This window comes from Galeopterus variegatus, unplaced genomic scaffold (genome assembly GCF_000696425.1).
Source record: "Galeopterus variegatus unplaced genomic scaffold, G_variegatus-3.0.2 Scaffold1679, whole genome shotgun sequence".
NCBI lineage: Eukaryota > Metazoa > Chordata > Mammalia > Dermoptera > Cynocephalidae > Galeopterus > Galeopterus variegatus.
Window position 1 is genome coordinate 196,666 of NW_007727790.1, and position 20,826 is coordinate 217,491.

Consider the following 20,826-nt stretch of genomic DNA (forward strand, 5'->3'; position numbering starts at 1 on the left):
GTTTTCACTCATTGGTGGGAGCTAAAAAATAAACAAATTAATTCACCCACATACACACACAAAAAAAACCAAGGGGGGGGGAAGAAGATATAACAACTATACTTTTTTGAAGTTGTTAAACAAGCAAACAGAAAGGACATTCTTGTGGAGGAGGGGAGAGAGGGAGGAGGGAGGGAGGTGTTGGTGATGGGCCATAATAATCATATACATTGTATATTGACAAAATAAAAATTTAACGAAAAAAAAATAAAAATAAAAATATACATATGAAAAGTTTAAAAGTCAAATAATCTCACAAGGCTCATCACAAAAAATTCCTCTGCCCCCTATCTTCCCAAAGCCTAATCCAGAATCACAGAGCTAGGTACTTTTAATTCTAAATGAAAAGCAAGAAAGAATTTCTTTTTTGTATTTACCTTTTTATTCTAAATAACATGCTTAATTTTTAGTTTCAGATACTATCCCCAACTTCCTTCTTCAGAAGATGAAGTTTCAGCTCTTACACAGACATACACATATATTTCCCCTCTCTCCGTCCTTCCCGCATACATATAGTTTTGTTTACATCAATATTAAGTACTTATTATATCATATTATTCACAGATAAGCCATGTGCATACTATGATTATATTTTATTCATGAACTACTTTTTATTTTCCCTGCAAATTGTTTTCTCACTTTTTTGCTTAGTTTTCTATATATCTATGGCTATTTCATCCCCAATTCTTTACCAGATGTGCATATCCCTTTCATTATTTTCTAATGAATCAAGTTATCTAGAAGTTTCATTTACTTGTTGGAGACATCCCTCCTGAAACTCTATCTTTCTTCTCCAATCTGAACTTGTTCTCTAGCCCTGCCGCAACATTCTAAGGATCCCCTCCACATCTCCTTTTTGTTATGTACTATATTTCTTAGATTTTATGTTTATCTGTTTTATTTATTTTCATGTTTCAGTAGGAAATATAATCCTAAAGCTTCCAGACAAAGTGTGTATTTTTGAGACTTGCAATTCTAAAATGACTTTATTCCAGTCTAATACTTATTCTATCATGTGGTCTGAAGGTTTGTCCCCTCTAAAGCACACATGAAAGCTTGATTCCCAATGTGGCAGTGCAGAGAGGTGCAGCTTTTGGGAGGTGATTGAATCATGAGGACTATGCCCTCATGAATGGATTAACCCATTCATGGAATAGTGGGTTAATGGGTTAATGGATGAATGGGTTATAATGGGAGGGGCACTGGTGACTTTATGAGGAGAGCAAGTGAGAACATTAATACACACTCTTAGACCTTTTCCCATGTGATAGCCTGCACCACCTTGGGGCTCTGCAGAGTCCTCACCAAGAAGAAGGCCCTCACCAGGTGTGCCCCCTGGACCTTGGACTTACCAGCCTCCAAAACTATAAGAAATAAATTCTGTTTATGAATTACTCAGTTTCAGGTATTCTGTGATAAGCCACAGAAAAAGGAATACATAGTATTATTTGACTGGGCTTAGAATTCTAACACAGAAAGCATTTTCAGATTTTGAAGGTATTATTCTAATATTGCTTTTGCAAGGCCCTATGCTAATGAGCCCCATGACTTTCTGTACTGTTTCATTTCTCTTTCTAGAAGCTTTTAGGGTCTTTTTATTTCCACTTTTCATGATGAGCTTTTCTATGAGTCCTTTGTATTCATTTTTCTGGGGCTCAATGGGCTCTTTTATTAATAAAACAAGTACTTCAATCCTGGAAATATTTTTTGAATAATTCATTTGATCATTTCCTCTCCATCCAAAATTTTGGGTTCTTTATTTTTGTAACTCCTACTACTCAGATATCAAGTTTTCTGGAATAATTATCTAAATTTCTTATTTTTTTATCCTATTTTCCATCTGTCCATTGTTCATAATACTTTGGGGGCATTCTTTTTTTTATCTTCATATATTGATTTGCTATCATTTTTTTTCTTTTCTGAATGATCCATTTTTTTGTTAAAATCTCACATTTTGCTTATGAATATAACATCTCTGTGTCTGTCCATAAAGATCGAAGTTATAATCCCATCCCTGCATTATTTCAATTTCTTCTAATTCCTTATTTTTTTCCTACTTTTTTCATATTTTGGCCAAATTTAGAAGCTTTTTCCAAATATTTAAATGATAACTGGCTGTCCTTTCAAATTTAAAAGTGACACACTACTACAAAAATGATTGGAAATTTTGTGTGCACAGGGTTAGAAATCTTTATTTTCATTTGATTTTTAGAATAGGGTTTTCAGGTAAATGCATGTATGAGGCAACAGTCTCCAGTCAGGGGGCCAAAGCCCACAGTTAGCATGGCAATAGCCCATTTAATCATTTCTAATTAAACAATGTTGATTCTCATTTGATTTTTAGAATACAGTTTTTAGGTAAATGCATGTATGGGACAAAAGTCTTCAATAAGGAGAGACAATAATTTACAGATAGCGTGGCAACAGCCCATCTAATCAACTCTAATCACTGCTGAGGTATGGGATTGTATACTTTAATGATTTTAGAGCTAACAGGTAGCTGTCATACCGATCCTGTTAAGAGATTTTAAGAATTGCTGAAGGGAAAGATGTGAAAAAATGTTTGCTAGAGGCAAGCTATCTGTTGGTGGAAACTTTTGAGATAATTATACTTATATTTTATCATAAGAATGCAACTTTTGCTTAAATCATTTAAGGAGAGGTTATATTTTAGATAATAATCACAGTTTGACCAACTTAGCTTTTCACAAATTGTACTGTGGAATGTCACATTGTTAATTTTACTGTTGTTACTAGTTTTCATTTTTTAAGCTATAATTAGCCATAGGTAACATTTGTAACAGTGCCCATGTCTTTGTGTCCTTTTGTAATGATTGAATCAATTGATTTTTCTTGTGACACTTCCTTGTCTTTACAATAAAAAACAGAAGTTAACTTTGAATCAGGGCGGTACCCAGTTTTCTCCTTCTAACAGAGGAGTTGCTGAGGTTCAGTCCCTTCTTGCTTCTCATCGCATTCATGGTGCTTTAAGTAATCCTTTTTTGTGTGTCTCTGTTACACAGAGAGAAGTGTAACACTTGTGCTTAGGATATAGATGCTGACTGTTAGGATTCTGATCAGGTGGGATTATATCAGTTGGAGGCCTCCAATGTCACTATTTGTGCATGCTTTCTCTTAGGCTGATCAAATTACTTAAGGTAAATTCTCCAATCTCCTCCCTGGAAGCTATAGATCTGGTTAACAGCATTCTAGAACCTAAGTGGATGAAGGGAGCTACAGGTTTCACTCTTAACTATGTATACTTTAACTTAATCCCACTGTGTACCAAATAATGCTTACATCCTCAGTCATGTTCTGGTAACCTTAAGTATAAAGTACTTTGGTCAGCACCTACACAGAGTAAACTTTGTCTTCCAGAAGAGTGGAAGAAGGGTAAATACTCAGCTGCATAGGTTAGGGAAGGGGATCTGGGGACTTAAAAGCTAATTTTATCAATTTTTAATCAAAATTTCTGTTTTGGGGCTCCTAGATAATATTCTTCCTTCTGAATGTTAGCTTAGATTCCAGGTACCTCTGGTCTTCCACGTAATTTACCATTTTTTCTTCTGCTGTTTTTCAGCTTCAAAATACTTGGCTTTCAAAAAAAAAATACTTGGCTTTCATCTCCTCTCATCTTCTTTGTCTTTATAAATGTATGCCTTCATCTCTTTACTAAAGATTCAAGTGGGATTTTAGGAGGCAGCTTGTGGTAGAAGTAAACATGTGTTTAATCTGCTATGTTTAACTGAAAGTTCTCCTTAATTTTCTTTTAATTTCTGCCTCAGCTGCTTTCCCAATGGGTATAAAATAGAAAAAAAAAACAGTTAAAGTTTTCATGCTTATAACAAAGAGAGTTAAGATGAGAATAGCCTGGGGAAAGGAATTCTGAACAACAGATGGTGTCAAAATTATATCAGAGACCCTAATACATTGTTAGTGGGAATAAGAAATGGTGCAGTCACTGTGGAAAACAGTTTGCTGGTTCCTGAAAAAGTTAAGCAGAATGGCCTTATGACCTAGCAATTCCACTCCTAGGTATATACCTAAAAGAATTGAAAACAGGTACTCAAACAGATACACATATGAGTAGCAGCACTATTCACATAGCAGCACTATTCACAATAGTCAAAACATGGAAACAACCCTAATAAATGTCCATCAATGGATGAATGGATAAACAAATTGTGGCATATACTACAATGGACTATTATTCAGCCATTAAAAAAAAGAATGATGTACTAATCCTTGGTACATCATGAATGAACCATGAAAACATTATGTTAAATGAAAGAAGTCAGACATAAAAGACCGCATACTGTATTACTCTATTTATATGAAATATCTAGAATTGGTAAATCTGTAGAGACAAGAAGCAGATTGGTGATTGCCAGGGGCTGGAAGGAGGGAGGAATGGGGAATAACTGCTTAATGTGGACAGGATTTCCCCTTAGAGGGATGAAAATATTTTGGAACTGGATAAAAGTCATGGATGCACAACATTGTGAACATACTAAAAGACACTGAAGTATCACTTTAAAATGGTTGATTTTATGTTATGTGAGTTTCACCTCATTTCTTTTTAAAAAGTACATGAAAGATAAACAACTCAAACTAAACCCCTAAATGAAGTGAAAAGAATACTGGAACTTGTCCAAGACTGTGAAATAGTCTGGAATTTAACTATCAGACCATTTATCTACTGATCAAATCACACAGCTAACATAAATAAGCAAGGCTCAAAACTCAAAAGCACTTGGCTGCCAAGATTTTCTTCATTTTAGTGTGCTTCCTCCTATCAAGGTAATATTTGCTTGCACATTTAAAAGCTGAACATCTCAATTGAATAACCATGCTGAGTATCAGGGAGCGAGCTTCTGAATGTTCTCCAGACTGTATTTTTTCCTAATATTATGTACTGAAAAATAGAACCAAGCATAAAAGACGGATTAGTTCGAGTGTTTCAGTCCAAAGAGAAGAAAAATGAGAGTTCATCAACTGTTCTTAACTAAGAACAGAAGAAAATCTATGAAATTTAGGTTAACAGATTTAGGTAAAACCTAGGAAAAAGGATCTTCCCTGTTTAAGTAATTCATCTTAGAGGTAATTAAGACCCAATGACACAACGACATTATAGATATAAAGTTGAATAAGACTGAGCTCTAGCCCTAACTGAGTAACAACCGGAAGTGATAAGTATTGAGAGATATATAAAGAGTGCTCTGGAAGCCCAAAAAGGAAAAGCACATAGTTGCTTCTAATAGTTAAGAAGTACTTTCAATTAATATAATAATGTTGTATTAAATTAACTGAAAAATTCATAAAATATTTTATAGTCTTTTTTAGATAGGTGTTTCCTAATATACGTGGCCATGCTCTTTTACCTAACAAAAATAACATGCTAATTGCTTATCAATGCTTTGCAATATTTACTTCTCAAAACAACTCTGAGGAGTAAATATTCTTGTCACCATATTATACATATAAGGAAAAAAGATCTTTAGAGGTTAAATAACCTCTATGATTTGTCAATAATCAAAACCAGATCTTCTTAACTACTATAACATACTGCCTCACCATTCCATTTTGGGTATAAAAATTAATTTCATAAAAATAAAAAATAATAATGGTTTTTAAAAAGTTCTACAGAAAAGACATATCATAGCATAGTAACAAAAATTTAATTATACATGAGAACCACTAATTTAGACAAATAATAGTAAAACACAATTCTACCTCTAGAACTTCTCTGCCTTTTAACACATGTAGTGGTAGAAAGTGAAGGCATTATTACTATCTCCAAGACATCACCTTCAATTACACTAAAAGTTTGAAAAGAATTACATATAATATTTGTGATAGACAGTTAATCGCCAGTGAAAGAATCATTTATTTACCAATTAAGGATAATATGGAAGCCCATGTGTTCTTTCAGCCTGGTTTCCTGAGTGATAACAATAAACAAATTTGCCCTGCCAACCAACACTGGACATGTATCACAAGTGAGAAATAAATTTTTATTTGGTGTTAAATCCTCTGAAGTTTGAGTATATGTGAGGGACATGGGTATGTGCTGCCCAGATCATCACTCAAGAAATAATTTGTTGTCTGTGTTACTAGAAGTGCTGTCAGTAAACAGTCAGCAGTTGCAAGCTACTTCAGAAATTATCTCAGCAGCAGACACACTTCACTCAAGGTCACGCTCTTCTAAGAATGACCCACATGCACTGGCTGATCAACATGAGAGTATAAAGACCTGGCCATTTCAGCCAATCACGGAACAACTCTGAACAACTATTTTAGATCCTTGTGGGGTTGACTAAGGTTATCCGTCCAGTATCACAACTCAACTTTTCCCTTTGTCCAGTTCTGCCTCCTTCTCCAACTTCTTTTAAAGGCATTGATTTTAAGGGTACTCCCAATTAATATCATGAATACTAAACTCTACCACATAGTCTGCTTCCCAGAGAACCCAAACCATCACTGTGCTAGGAGTGGTATGACAAAGCAAGAAATAAGAGAGAGGTAGGGAGCCAGGTCACACATTGCCAGGCTAGTAATGAAAAACCCATCACTCGTGGTAAATGGAACACAGATAGGCCCTGGTACAAGGTGACCATCATCTGATTGCTACAACTTAAACCAGTGGTAAATTAGGAAGGTATGCCAATAGAAGGAAAAACTCTAACAGATGTGAAGTATCAGATGCTTGACAAATATGGGGAAAATGGTAACTATTAAGACATTAGAATTGCATGTCTACTGCTTAGCTCCAATGAGCTCTAGAAAAAGATAATGAAAGGCTGATAAAGCCAGGGGCTCTCCTTAGTATTGTATAAAGAGATTACAATTACAGAAGGTATGCCAATTAAAGAAGGTCTGCTATTCCAAGGTCAAGGTCCTGAAGGAAAAGAATAGGACCCTGACACATAGGATGGGAACATTTGAGTTCATGCCCTTCAAAGTTTCCCCAAATTTGGAATTTCCAAATTTTCAATCATCTGAAGTTGTATAAGTGGTCCACCCTCCCCTCCTAAAAAGACAGCACTCTACCTTTGTTTGAACACAATGCAGAGTCTTCTCTCCAGCAATACCTGTGCCCCAGCTCAGAATCTGCTCAGATGTCCTCTACTGGCCACTGGGCCTATAACTTGGGTTAGGAATCAGCATAACTAATCTAGGTATATGCTGAGACTGCTAAGAAAAGAAAGAGATGATACTCCAAAGGATCTGTAAGACCTAGAAAGCATATATTGGCAAGACTTGGGGGAAGATGGTACCATATTCAGAGGGAAGCTTGATCAATAGGGCAAGAACATTACTACTGAATTAATGAGAGTTTATTGATTTGAAAGCACTCTCCCAAGAAGCAGTATTTACCAACTTACTATTAGAATGATTCCTAGAAACATGGAAAACACAGAAAAGTACGGCCCATACTAAGTAAAGTCTAAATGCCAGGATTGCCACAGAAAACAGTAAAGACATGGATTAAAAGTCTAGATTAGTGGGTATGCTGCAGTGGATATACTATGTAATGCCAGAAAACCTACCAAGTCATTATATCTACAGAAAGGGCCAAAGGGCATGCCATTTACTGGAGCCATGAAGAAAGTGATGGTAGGAGAGACACTAGCATCACTAAGAATATGGTGGCTCTCCTACACAGGCCAAAGCTGATGAGAGGAGAAACTGTAACACAACTGAGCTCAGTGATGCTGATAACACAACAACAGAGACCAGCTGTTGACACGTAACCATCAGAATCCAATCCAAGTAGAGATTAACTATTGTAACCAACAGCAAGGTCAACGTGTCAGTCAAAGGGACTGACCTGTAGAAAATCACAGAGATCTTTAACAGAATGCAGTATCCCTAGAAAGAAAATAGATGGGCAGCCAAAAAGGCTGCCCAAAAAGGGCACCCAAATTATACTATAAGAAGAAACCAAGGATGGATGATCAGGAGACTGATGATAGATGATGTAATAAAAGTCGATTACTGGACTTGAGCCATTTTTGAAATTCAGAGCTGATAAATTTAAAATTCTGGGGCCCAGGAGAAAGGATCCTGTAATATCACAGCCAGTATATGCACTCTTCCTCAAAAGCATCAATAGAAATTTCATTGGGTAACTGCAGCCCAGAGAAAAAGGCAACACAAACATTTCTGTTGGTCGTAGGGTCTAAGTTGACACTGACACCTGGAGATACGAAGTGTCATCATTGCCTCTCTTTATAATAAGGATATATAGAGATGAGGAAATAAATGGCATCCTGGACAAGGTCCAGCTCAGAATGGGTCCACTGTCCAATGGGTTGCAGACCTACCCAGTGATCACGTCTTTGGTCTCTGAATGTTTAACTGGAAGAAACATACTTGGCAGACGACACAACCCCTCCTACATTTGGTCACTAGTTAGCCTCAGGAACTGAGAAAGTCTCCGGAACTGCTACCCCCTGGACAATATAATAAATTTTAAAACAGTATTACATTCCAGAGAGGGGTGGCAGAAATTAGTATCATCCTAAAGAATCTGAAGAATGCCAGCATAATGGAACCCATCAAATCTCCATATAAATTACCAGTCTGGCCACTGCAAACCAAAGCCTGAAGAATAATAATTACCTACTGCCAAGTAACAGCCCAAATTGCAGTCACCATGCAATATGCATATCTTTGTTAGAGAAGACTAACATGGACATAGATTTGGCAAATGTGTTTTTTGCTAACCTTATTGAAAAAGAGGATCAAAAACTGTTTGCATTCACATAAAATGGAAAATAGTATACACTCACAATTTTGTCTCAGGATGATATAAAATTTCCCTCCTTTCATTATAACATAGTCAGAATGCACTTGATCCAATTGGATATCTTGCAGAACATTACATAATTCCACTACATTATTGACAGCAGATGAGCAAGAATAACTGTACTGCCATGGAGGTCTTGTTAAGACATATATGCTTAAAGAATGAAAGATAATACCCACAAAGATTCAGAAACCTTTCATATTGGTAAAATATTTAGGGGACCTGTGGTCAAGAACATTCTGAGACATCTCATCTGAATTAAAGGACCAATTATCAAATCTTGCAACTCCCATTACCAAGATGGAAACAAACCATCTGGCAGGCCTTTTTGGGTTCTGAAGACAATACTGGAAAACATAAAAGTCTGCCAGCTCTGAATGGGTGCCAGGGCAGGAAATGGCTCTGTTATAGTTCCAGTCTACACTGCAAGCAACCCGGTAGCTAGGGCCAAATGACCCAGTAGACACTAATAACTACTGGTGGTGTTACTGTTGGAAAAAGTAGCTTGTGGAATTTACCACAAGCTCCAGTGAAAGAATCACAATGCAGACCCACACGGATGTAAAAGGCCATATGCCATTTGCAGAGAAAAATTACGTAACTCTACTCCATGCTGTTGGGCTCTGGGAAAGATAGAATGCCTGATCATGGGTAATCAAGTGACCATGTGTTCAAAGTTTTCTATCATGAGCTGGCTCTGTAACCAATAATCCTAAGAATATAATATAAAAGTGGTACCCAAGATCAAGTCTCAGCAAGACCACAGGCACAAGTAATCTGCATAAACTGGTAGCTCAGACACCCATGTCATCCACCATTGTTACACCAGTACCCCTTCCTCATCTTATAGCTACAGCCATATGGGAAATCCTCTATGCCAGATAACAAGAGGAAAATGCAAATATGCCACCTTGATATGCGGGCACAAATCAAATGCCTTATCGCTCAATACTAAATATAATCTGCTTACATGTAGTCTATTCCCATTCTTAACATTATACAGTCTCTTACATATGTCTGACAGAGATCTACAATTATATTTCTTCCCAAGAAGAAAATATATTTCTGGAGCACTTGGGCCATTATCATGTCATAAACTGTTCAAGGCTAGACAACCTAAAGCAAATTTGATACAGTTTTTGACATTATAAAAATTGACAGAAATACCATTCCAATCCAACAGAAAAGCCACGTGAGAAGAAAGAGCAGAGTAAAATATACTCTCTTGAATATATATTTTTAAAAATCCCTGTGTTACAAGGTGCTATATATTAATTTACAAACCATACACTCAATACACATAAAACTAAGAAATCAAAGTTACTATATTCTCAAACCCAAATTTTAGCAAACAATGCCATGCTGTCAGAACTATTTACCCATGAGGGGCCAGGTAATTCTGTTAAGCATTTAAGCTGAAATTCAGAGACTGGTTTATTTCATTAATAATACATAAATAATGCAGGTGGAAAATGCACATTCATGCACTAATTTTTCTACAAATATCCATGTTTTCTGTTAAAATATGCATCTATAATACTTTAAGGAAACACATTAAGAATTCTTTTAATATTCCACTTGAAATGCCTGTTCATAAGTCAGTCTTAATTGCACAGTTGAAATATGATACAAAGAACACAGAGGTTACATGTACAAGTCTCAAAACAAGATGGATATAAAGAAAAACTTCTCTTAAACATTTCAATATTTTTGTAAAAGAAAACTAAATTTCTGGATGTTGCCAAAAATCTTTTTCCACCGGCCTCTTAAATGATGGTGCTTCACTGGGGTTTTGCACCCCCCACCCCCACCCCAAACAACACTGTCTGCCATAGGTCAAAACTTCTTTTAATATTCTAAAAAAATGAGCTCACTTTCCTCTATGTTTTCTCATTCATGCCCATATGTTCTCCCAGGATTTTGCCCCCTAGCATTCATTCAATAAATATTTATTTAGTTTCTTACTCTTTGCCAGGAAAAGCAAGCACCACTATTTGACTACCAATCTTAATTGAAATGATTTTATGGTTTTTTAACATACAATGATATTTTCTTTTGACTTTAGTAAATAGTCCTGATGTAATGAATTATATTTATAGATTACATGATAAGGAATCATAGTTGAATTCCTAGAACAAATCCTACTTGGTCATAATTTATTATATTTTTGAAATTGCATTGGATTCTATTTGCTAATATTTTATTTGAAATTTTTGATTCTGTATTCATGACTGCTTTCCCCTGCCTTCTTCCTCCAGAGATTTTGTCCAGACCCTTAAAAACTTTTCTTTCAATGTATATTTTCTTTAAAGAATTTTCATTTAGCAATTTTTTTTCAAAATAATCTCTCAAAATATTTGTAGGCTTTTTAAGAAAGAGATTCATCATTCATTACTCCTTTCTCCTTGAATTTCTATCATGAGGTCACTATTTTTTGAACAATTTGTGGGAGAGGAAAGGGCACAATAAAATACAAATATACCTTAAAAATTTGATTAAATTCAAGAAATAAACTATTTCTTGAATGTCTTTTTACACTTACAAATATCATATGCCTTCTTCCCAAATAAAATATCATTCAAAATTTTTCCTGTCAAATCAGGAAAAATTTAGTATCATGGTGTGGTGGTAGAATCAAAAGAACTTTGAAATTAGCCTTGTATTCAAGTTCTGAATACACGATCTTACCACCTGTGTGACTTTGGGTTTAACTGTGGTAAATCACAGCATCTTCCCTCTATAAATTGAATATAATAATACACACTACTCAGATATTATAAGATGGTGCAACAATTAGATTATAAAGCATGTGTAAAGTGCCAAGCATTATAGGAAACATTAGACGAATGTTAGTTCTCCCTTTTCTCAAAATGAAAAGTCATTTTTCTGTCACTTATTTTTTTAAAAAGAAGAAACTACAATTTCTTCTATAGAATCCCAGAGACAGAAAAAAATACACCTTGAGCAAAGGATACAATAAAGCTTAAAACAGTCAACAGGTGGCTGAATTCATTGTAAAAAAAAATGTGTGAATGATTTTAAGGTTTTTCCTGACCTACAAAAAAACATACTGATACTTTCAGGTGCCTAGCAAATGGTGCTGCTTTCATTAAGGAAGAGCCCTAAAAAGTTAGTGAAGAACATAGAGAAATATTGATTAACAGAGAGAGGAACTAATAAAATAACCTCCAGAAAATAAAAATAATTATAAACATAAAAAGCAAGCAAGTTGGAATTTTCATAATTTTGCTGGAGTGTTCCAAAAAATTAAATAATTAGATGTTTTAATTTGAATATGATTCCACTATGAAGTTATATGTCTCATATAATTGTATACATTTTATATGTGTATATATATATAAATCACTCCTCAGAGTTGTATAAAATCATGTATGCTATGCTTCATAAACCAGTAAAGTGATTTTTTATGGGTACAACTGAACTATAACTTCACTTTTATAAAATGGTTAAGCATACACTTTGTTATGCCTTACCAAATTAATATTATTTCCTCAAATATGAAACTTCTTTTTATTATTTTGTTTTTAAATACTCATCTACCAAAAAATTAATGTCATAAGTAAAATCATCACATTCGGGGAATTTATTTTTAAAACTTATTTTTTCAATCTGATTTGAAGTTTGGCAAGTCTGCTTTCTGCAAAATATATTTCTTATACAAATCTTACTCCTTACTCAATACTGAAATAGTCTAACTCAGGAAATTACATTTTCATGTTTCTATTATCTTTTATCTTTTTTAAGAAAACATATGATTAGGGCCGGCCTGGTGGCGCACTGGATAGTGCGCTGCTTGGGAAGCGCGGCGGCGCTCCCGCCCGAGGGTTCAGATCCCACATACAGACCGGTTCCTGCTCACTGGCTGAGCGAGGCACGGGAGCAACACCGAGGGTTGCGGTCCCGTTGCCGGTCCCGGTCCGGTGCGGGGGCGACACTGAGGGTTGCGATCCGTTGCCGGACACGGAAAAAGACAAAAAAAAAAAAAAAGAAAGAAAACATATGATTAATAAGTTGACTTTCATCTTATATCTGAATTCTAAATAGAAGGCTATCTTTACTAGGAAGATCTTTTTAATCTTGAAGAAGGTGTCATGGTGGCTTTCTGAAAGCAATAATACCACAAACAATAACAAAAAAAACTAATAAAGTTTTCAGATTCTAAAATCTGACTTCAAGCTAGATTTACAAACCAGATCATTAAGTAATGTGTCATGCTACGTGTTATGGCCAATCCAATCTTATTCACCAGTCCTGGTTCTATCAGTTGCACCCCAGTCACTTTTTGAAAGTATAAATGCTCAGTGCTTAATCTCAAAGAATTTGATTACATGGGTCTGGTTTCTTCCCCAACAACCTTCAAAGGGGATGCCAAGGTACAGCCATGTTTGAAATCACCAGCATATGCCTTCTACATCTATCATGCGTAATATAATGAGAACTGTGAAGGAAAGGTAATATTCTCAAAGATTAATGATATTTGCTGTATAAAATTTACTATGGCAGTAAGATTAAAATAACACATTTTACGACAATAAAAAATTGGGATTCACACAATATGCTTAACTTGCTTAAACAGTGTATAACACAAAACAATCAGCTAAGTCTTCAGGTACATTCCAGTTAAATATACCAAAAGTCCTAGTTTACCATACTGAAGAGAAAAATAGCAACATGACTTTTTTTTTTTTTTTCAAAAAAGATCTATTTTCTGTTTAGTTCATTACGCAATGCTTTTATTTCCACAAAAGCATACACCATAAGGAAAACAATTATTTTGAAAGACAAAATAAAATAAAAATACTTTTTCCCAGGAAAATATTCCCACATTTGATGCTGCAAACCCAGAAGGATAAATACAGATTAGGGGGAACTTTTTGGGGAACTACATACAAATAATCAAATGAGATAAGACAAAACACTTATATCCTATGTTGAATTGCATAGTTTCCTTTATGCTTTCATTGTCAGTGTTAGCACAGGGGGAAAAAATCCTATGTTAAAATGTAAAACTATTTAAAACATATTATACTTCCTTCAGTCTGAATGATTTGCTTGAAAAACTGAAAGTGATATTCGCTTCCACCTTTCCACAGCATTCACAAACAAGTATTACTAAACATAAGGTGTCTGATAATTTGTTGACAAAATTAACATACAATGGATCCAACCTATCAAAATGGTATAGAAAGACTACCATAAATTTAGGAGTTACAAAGCTAGATCTGCCACTTACTGCATGACTTTGGACAATTTCCTGTTCTCTTGTCTGTTTAATATTCTGAAAATAAGGATAACAATACCTGTTACAAGGTTAGTAGAGAGTTTACAGATTTTGTGTATAAATCCTCTAGCATAGTACCTAGCACTTAGAGGAAATTTAATAAATAGCAGTAATGAAAATAATAATAATCCGATCTCTCTTTCTGAAACATAATCCTCTAACACTTTTTCACCTTAATAAGCTTTTTTGATACATAAAAACTTAAGTATCACAAACTTCAGCAATATGGAGGAAATAAAAGTGAATTCGCAACATGTCAGCTACAAAATACCTCAATCTTAAATTCTTCGTCAAAGTCCAGACATTTTGTGGAAACTTCTTGAAAACTCTTTTGCAAAAGTTCAAAATCTCACTTTGTTCATTTTTAACTATAATAACAAAATTCTGCACTTTCTTCTTGTATTTTTTTCCCAGAAGAAAAATGAATCAACAAATAAAACTTCACCTACTTCCAGAAAAATATGCCAAACACTGTGTCATCACCATAGCCAAAACAATATATTGACAAACCCAGCTTGACAATGACAGATTATAATAAGGTCACTGCCAGCCTAGATTCAGCACTTCACTCAGCCCATTTTTCTGGGCCTCAGGCAATGATTTATGAGCTTCCTAAAAGCTGAGACAATCCCGTGTTCATTATGAGTCATGACTTTAAAATTATTATCTCAAAAAGGTGAAGATTTAATTATTCAAGATCCACTGATTAATCACAGATTTACACTCATAACTTAGAGTTAAAAAGCATGATTAACTGTATCACTGGGAATTTTCTTCCAAGCAAACTTATAACAGCATAAAGATCAAAAATTTTTACATAGTGCGACTTGAAATAATTTACCAAAGCAGACTACGTGCCTTTATGTGTTTAAGAATGAAAGTAAACTTCTTACCTCTATTAAATGTGTTATTCTCTGATTCTTTTATTTTTATTTAACAAAATGTTTCCTAATAGCTTTGAATTTGTTATATTGCTTTATTTACACCATTAATAAAAGGTACTCTTAAGTACTGCTTAAAAGTACTTAAAAATATATTTTAAGTATAAGCTAGGTTTTATCTATAATATAATACATAAAGAAACAGTATTTTAACCACAATGGTCTACTCAATAGCTAAGTTTAGTATTTCAGTAAATACATTCACTTAAATATTCAGAAATCAACAGAACTATAGTTAGCATCACTAAAATTAAGTGAATTGTATAAATGGACTGTTATTTGTGGTTCTCTGGGAAACAAATTCTTATTTAGTTGCTTCCATTCCTAGGTACATTCTGGGTTTCCATTTTGTCTCAAAATCCTATTTCTTAAGCTCTACTTTATCTATATTCTTTTCTCTAGTTCTATCAGATTCCTGTACTCAGTAAGTATATCTGATGTGTTTTACATAAATGCATTTTTACACATCCCTACTAAATCTAAAATGTTTAGATTCCTACTATTTGTAATTTACATAATTTTACAGTACTCCATATCTACCTATTATCAAAACTAAGACAGTAACAAACACAATATAGACTGATACAGTGCTTGTGTACAGATACAATATACAAAAGGCTTCCCTTTTCCTTCCAAGAGGACATTCAAACCTAGATTTCTCTATTACCCAGTCTCCCCAATTAACTCACCCAAGTTCTTCTGTTCTCCTGGCTCTACATCAATACTATGCTGAAATTAGAGAGAATTCTATTCATAGTCTATCACTGAATTTATCTCTAAAATGACATATACACATACTATCAATTAATGTATTTGAGAATCTCTGTATGGAAAATTTCTGATATTTCCTACTTTGTACAATCCTAACAGATACATACCTATGTCATATGCCAGGAAATCGGCAGAAAAACATTTTGCACCGTTACTCAAGGAAGTGTCATTATGGGTATTTCCTCCAAAAATAAGCATAGCTCCATTGATAAGAACAGCTGAATGAAGGTATCTGGCAAACCCACTCTCTTTCAAAATAGTCCTACAGAATAAAATTTAAAAATGTATTACAAAAGATAAAAAGACCTCCCTGATTTTATATATATTATATATAGGATCTAATTTGCATATAGAATTTTCCCTGGAATTGTGGGGGGGGGGACGTTTTTTTTAAAAAACTTATAAATAATTTCCAAACTTCAATATTTTAAAAAATTTTGAAATTCACAGTATCTTAAAATGCCTTTAGGGAACACAATATCAAACAGAATTGTTAATACTAATAATAATTTATATTTTGAATTACTTTTTCATTTATAAAGGTAGGAAACAAGTCTTCTTAAAAGTAGAGTTCCAAACATTTTAAAATAAGTAAAAATTTAAATATAGTGAATTTACTCTGAATTGCATTTGACTAAAACTATATTTGTATAACTCGTATGAACTTCATAATAAAGTTTTTAATTTTTAATTTACATATAACATGCATAAAAGTGCACAAAAAAGTGCACATAAGTTGAAAACTAAAGAATTTTTGCAAGATGAACAGAACTAAGTAACCAGCATCAAGACCAAAAATAAAAACGAAAACATTACCACTATTCTGATTCAAACAGCATAGATTTGTTTTGCTGTTTTTGTACTCTACATAAGTAGAATCATATAGACTGTATTCGTTTGTATGTTGGTTCTTTCACTCAAAATTGTTTCTGAGATACATCCATATTTTTGTGTGTAATTAAAAATTACAATTACAATGCATTTTTGAGAAGCATTAAAATAAATATAAATGTTCTTTTAATTAAAGCATAACTCTAAGAGAAAATACTATAAATATATGTTCACAATTATAATGATCTGAATGAATGGGTATAAATAAAGGTGCATGACAATATGAATCAGCATCTTATAACTACTCTAAATAAATCCCAGGTACAAAGAATTAGAATGTAAACATAGTATATAGTATAGTTAGTATGGTTTATGCAGTATCTGTAAAACCATGTATTATATTACCAATTAATACTAAAGAATATGAAGCTGATGTCCAGAATGATAATATGAAGAGTTTCACAAACACTCTACCCAGAGAAAGAACTACAGTTGACAACAATTATAAAAAAAAACACAATCATCTAAGGTCTTGGAAAATTTTACTAAGAGCAATAGCAAATGAAGAAATATTTACTTAAGAATATCTACTAAATTTCAGTTAGAAGAGCAATAGTCCATGGCATCACATCCATACTTAACAAGAGTATAGCATGACATAAGTTCTACCCTAGGTCAGTAAAGCCAAGAACACAAGGCTCCTTCATCCCTCAGCTCTCAGTCCAGGCCAGTGACATCACACTTGGAGTGGCAGGCTTGCAGCACTTCTCACCCTCCCCAGCTCTGGGTTACAGAAGCTCTATTCTGGGAAAGAGCATGAGAAATCTGGGTGCTCTTCCTCTATCCAGTCCCCACTTATAAGATGAGAGCTATACAGCAAACCCAGCAGACTAAGAACGCAGGGCCCAATAGTCTTCACTCCATCTCACCCACAAGGCAGAAGTTCTATGCTGAAAGAGGCAAGCTGAGAAGATCAGAGGCTACTGTCTCCATCTAAGGCCCTTCACAAAAACCTTTGGTGTCACTCCAAGAGGAGCACACACTAAGCCTACCCACCTAGAACTCCCAAGCAATGGCACAGAGGTTTTACCCAGAAGGAGAGGCAGACTAAGAAAACAGCTCCAAAGCTCTCTCAAAGAAACAGACTTTATTTGGAGAATGAGAAAGTTCATACCTAAGGGCACTCTCAAAACCAATGGCTATTTGGCTTGTAAGCAATTAAGGGACAGCTGTTAGTTTCATGAGAACAATAAGCTAAAGTACAGCCCACCTAGGAATTTACCAGAGAGATCAGGGAAAAAGAGAGTTAATAAAATCCCTCCTGGGATCAGAACAAACATCAAAGACAACTCCAATAAGAAGCCTAAAGGGAATTCAATCAGACTGTGGAGCAATTTATGCCAGAGAAGATTGTTGAAAACGATAGGGCAGTCAGTCAGCAATTAGTGGAGGTCAACAGCTAGAACAGAGGCAAACAAGTTAACAGGGAGCTCAGAGAAAAAGTAAAAAAGACCCTGCTAACACTACTGACACCCCACAGTAAATGTGTGCATCCCCAGGCTGCACTCTCCAAAGAGCAGTGTTAGAGAATGCATTAAAACAGTCCAGCCACTGAACAAATAAAATATCAATAAGGTCTGGAGAACTAGAAAAAACCAGGATCCAGGGGCCAGCCCGGTGGCGCACTGCTATAGTGCGCCGCTTGCAAGCGTGGTGGCGCTCCCGCCGAGGGTTCGGATCCCACATACAGAACAGTTCCCACTCGCTGGCTGAGCGAGGCACGGGAGCAACGCCGAGGGTTGCGATCCCGTTGCTGGTTCCAGTCTGGTACGGGGGCAACACTGAGGGTTGCGATCCGTTGCCGGACACGGAAAAAGACAAAAAGGAAAAAAAAAAAAAAAAAACAGGATCCAGCATTGCTACAATATATTATCTAAAATGTCTTGTTTTCATGAAAAATTATGACATGCAGAGGAATAGAAAAGAGTGACCCATATACATGGAAAAAAGCAGTCAACAGAAACTGCCTTTGAGAGGTCCCATATGTCAGATATAGTGAAAAAGACTTCAAAGCAGCTATTACAAATATGTTCGAAGATTTTTAAAAAACAGTGTTGGAAGAAGTAAAAGAAAATATGACAATGTCTTATCAAACATAAAATATCAACAAAGAGATAGTAATTTTAAAAAATGGAAATTCTGAAGTTAAAAAGTAAAATTGGAATTAAAAAATTTTACTACAGAAGTTCAACAGTAGACTTGTGCAGACAGAAGAATCAGTGAACTTGAAGATAGAGCAGTACAGATTATGCAATCTGAAGACCAGAGAGAAAAATAAATGGAACTTCTGAGAAATGTGGAACACCATTAAGTGTGCCACCATACATGTACAGGAACTACAAATACAGAAGAGAGAAAGAAAGAAGTGAAAAAAAAGTTTTCAAAAAATAATAGCTCACAATTTTCCAAATCAAATTTTATAAAAAAAGTTTATCTACATATTCAAGAAGCTCAATGAACACCGAGTACGAAATAAAAAGAAAAAACAGAAAAGTCCATACTCAGATATATAATAGTAAAAATGTTGAAGGCCAAGAGCTTTTCACACACAAGGGAACCCCAATAAGATTAACAGCTGACTTCTCATCAAAAACAACAATCTGAAGTGCTGAATGAAGAAGAAATTTCAACCAAGAATGTTATAAACACAAAGCTATCTTTCAAACATGAAGGCAAAATAAAGACACTGCCAAATCAACAAAAACGAATAAATTTGTTGGTAGCAGATCTGCCTTACAAGATACTAAAGGAAGTTATTCAGTCTTAGACTAGCTATTCAAATCCAGAAGCTAGCAAAGGCAACTATGTAATTATAAAACAAAGTACAAATACATATTTCTTCTCATGTCTTTTCCTAATAAATTTGAAAAGCAATTTTTATAAAATCATACATATATAATTGTTTATATAGCAATATCATTTACATTGCTGTAATATGGTACAAATGTAATATATTTGACAATAACAGCACAGAAGGATTGAAGCAAAGCTATGTTGAAGTAAGGAAATGACATGAAATGTTACCTCATATCCATAAGAACAAATGAAAAAACACTCAGAAATATTCAATAACATTGACATAACAAACCCTTATATATTTGGTCTCCTTTCTACTATCAGTCTCTTTTAAAAACATAAAATCATATAAAGTAATAAGTATAACTATATAAGGTTGAGTTTGTGACATACGTATATGCTATATGTATAACAATACTACCACAAAGAAAGATAAAAAGGAGAAAAAAGCTATATAGGAGCAACATTTCTGTATCTCACCAGAATCAAGTTAGTATAAATCTGAAGTATATTCTAATAAGTTAAGATATACTTGATATGGTTCTAAGAACAATGCTAAGAAAGAAATTTTAAATACTAAATTGTTTATATTTTAAAATAAATATTATATTTAAATAAAAAATTAAAGAAATTAAAACATTATACTAGAAAATATTCACTTAATACAAAAAAGTAAAAGAAAGAATAAAGCAACAAAAAGACATGAGACATAAAAATAAAGAATAAAATGGCAGACATAAATTCAACTACATCAAAAAAACATTAAATTGGTGGTATTAAACATATAAATAAAAAGCAGCAACTGTAAAACAGGATGAAAAACAAGTTCTAACTATATATTCTCTACATAACATACACTTTAGAATAAAAGATACAAATAGATTAAAAGTGAAAAGATAGAATAAGACATTATGTTGACAGTAAATATAAAAAATCAGGAGTGGCTATAATATCAAACAAAATAGACATTAAAACAAAAACATTTCCTAGACTTCAATAGTGACATTTTATGATGAAAGGGTCAGTCCTTCAGGAAGACATAGCAATTACAAATACATGTCCTGACAAAACAGCCCCAAAATACAGGAAGCAAAAACCAACAGAGTTGAAGAGAGAAATACATAAGTCCATAATAGGAACAGACTTTAATACTGCACTTTAAAAAATGAATAAAACAACTACAAGACAAACATGGAAAGAGAAGACCTAAACAAAGCCACAAGCCAACTTAGACCTAATAAATATATGGTACACTGTACCCAACACCACCAAAA

General features: G+C 34.2%; 1 protein-coding gene across 1 annotated transcript in view; it reads right to left on the reverse strand.

Moving 5' to 3' along the window:
* The window catches only part of ATRNL1 (attractin-like 1), a 293,585-nt gene that overhangs the window by 165,570 nt on the left and 107,189 nt on the right, over window positions 1-20,826 (reverse strand). The window contains exon 9 of the mRNA XM_008578422.1: window positions 15,973-16,127. Coding sequence (XP_008576644.1) covers window positions 15,973-16,127 — 155 coding nt within the window. The remainder of the gene's footprint in view (window positions 1-15,972; window positions 16,128-20,826) is intronic.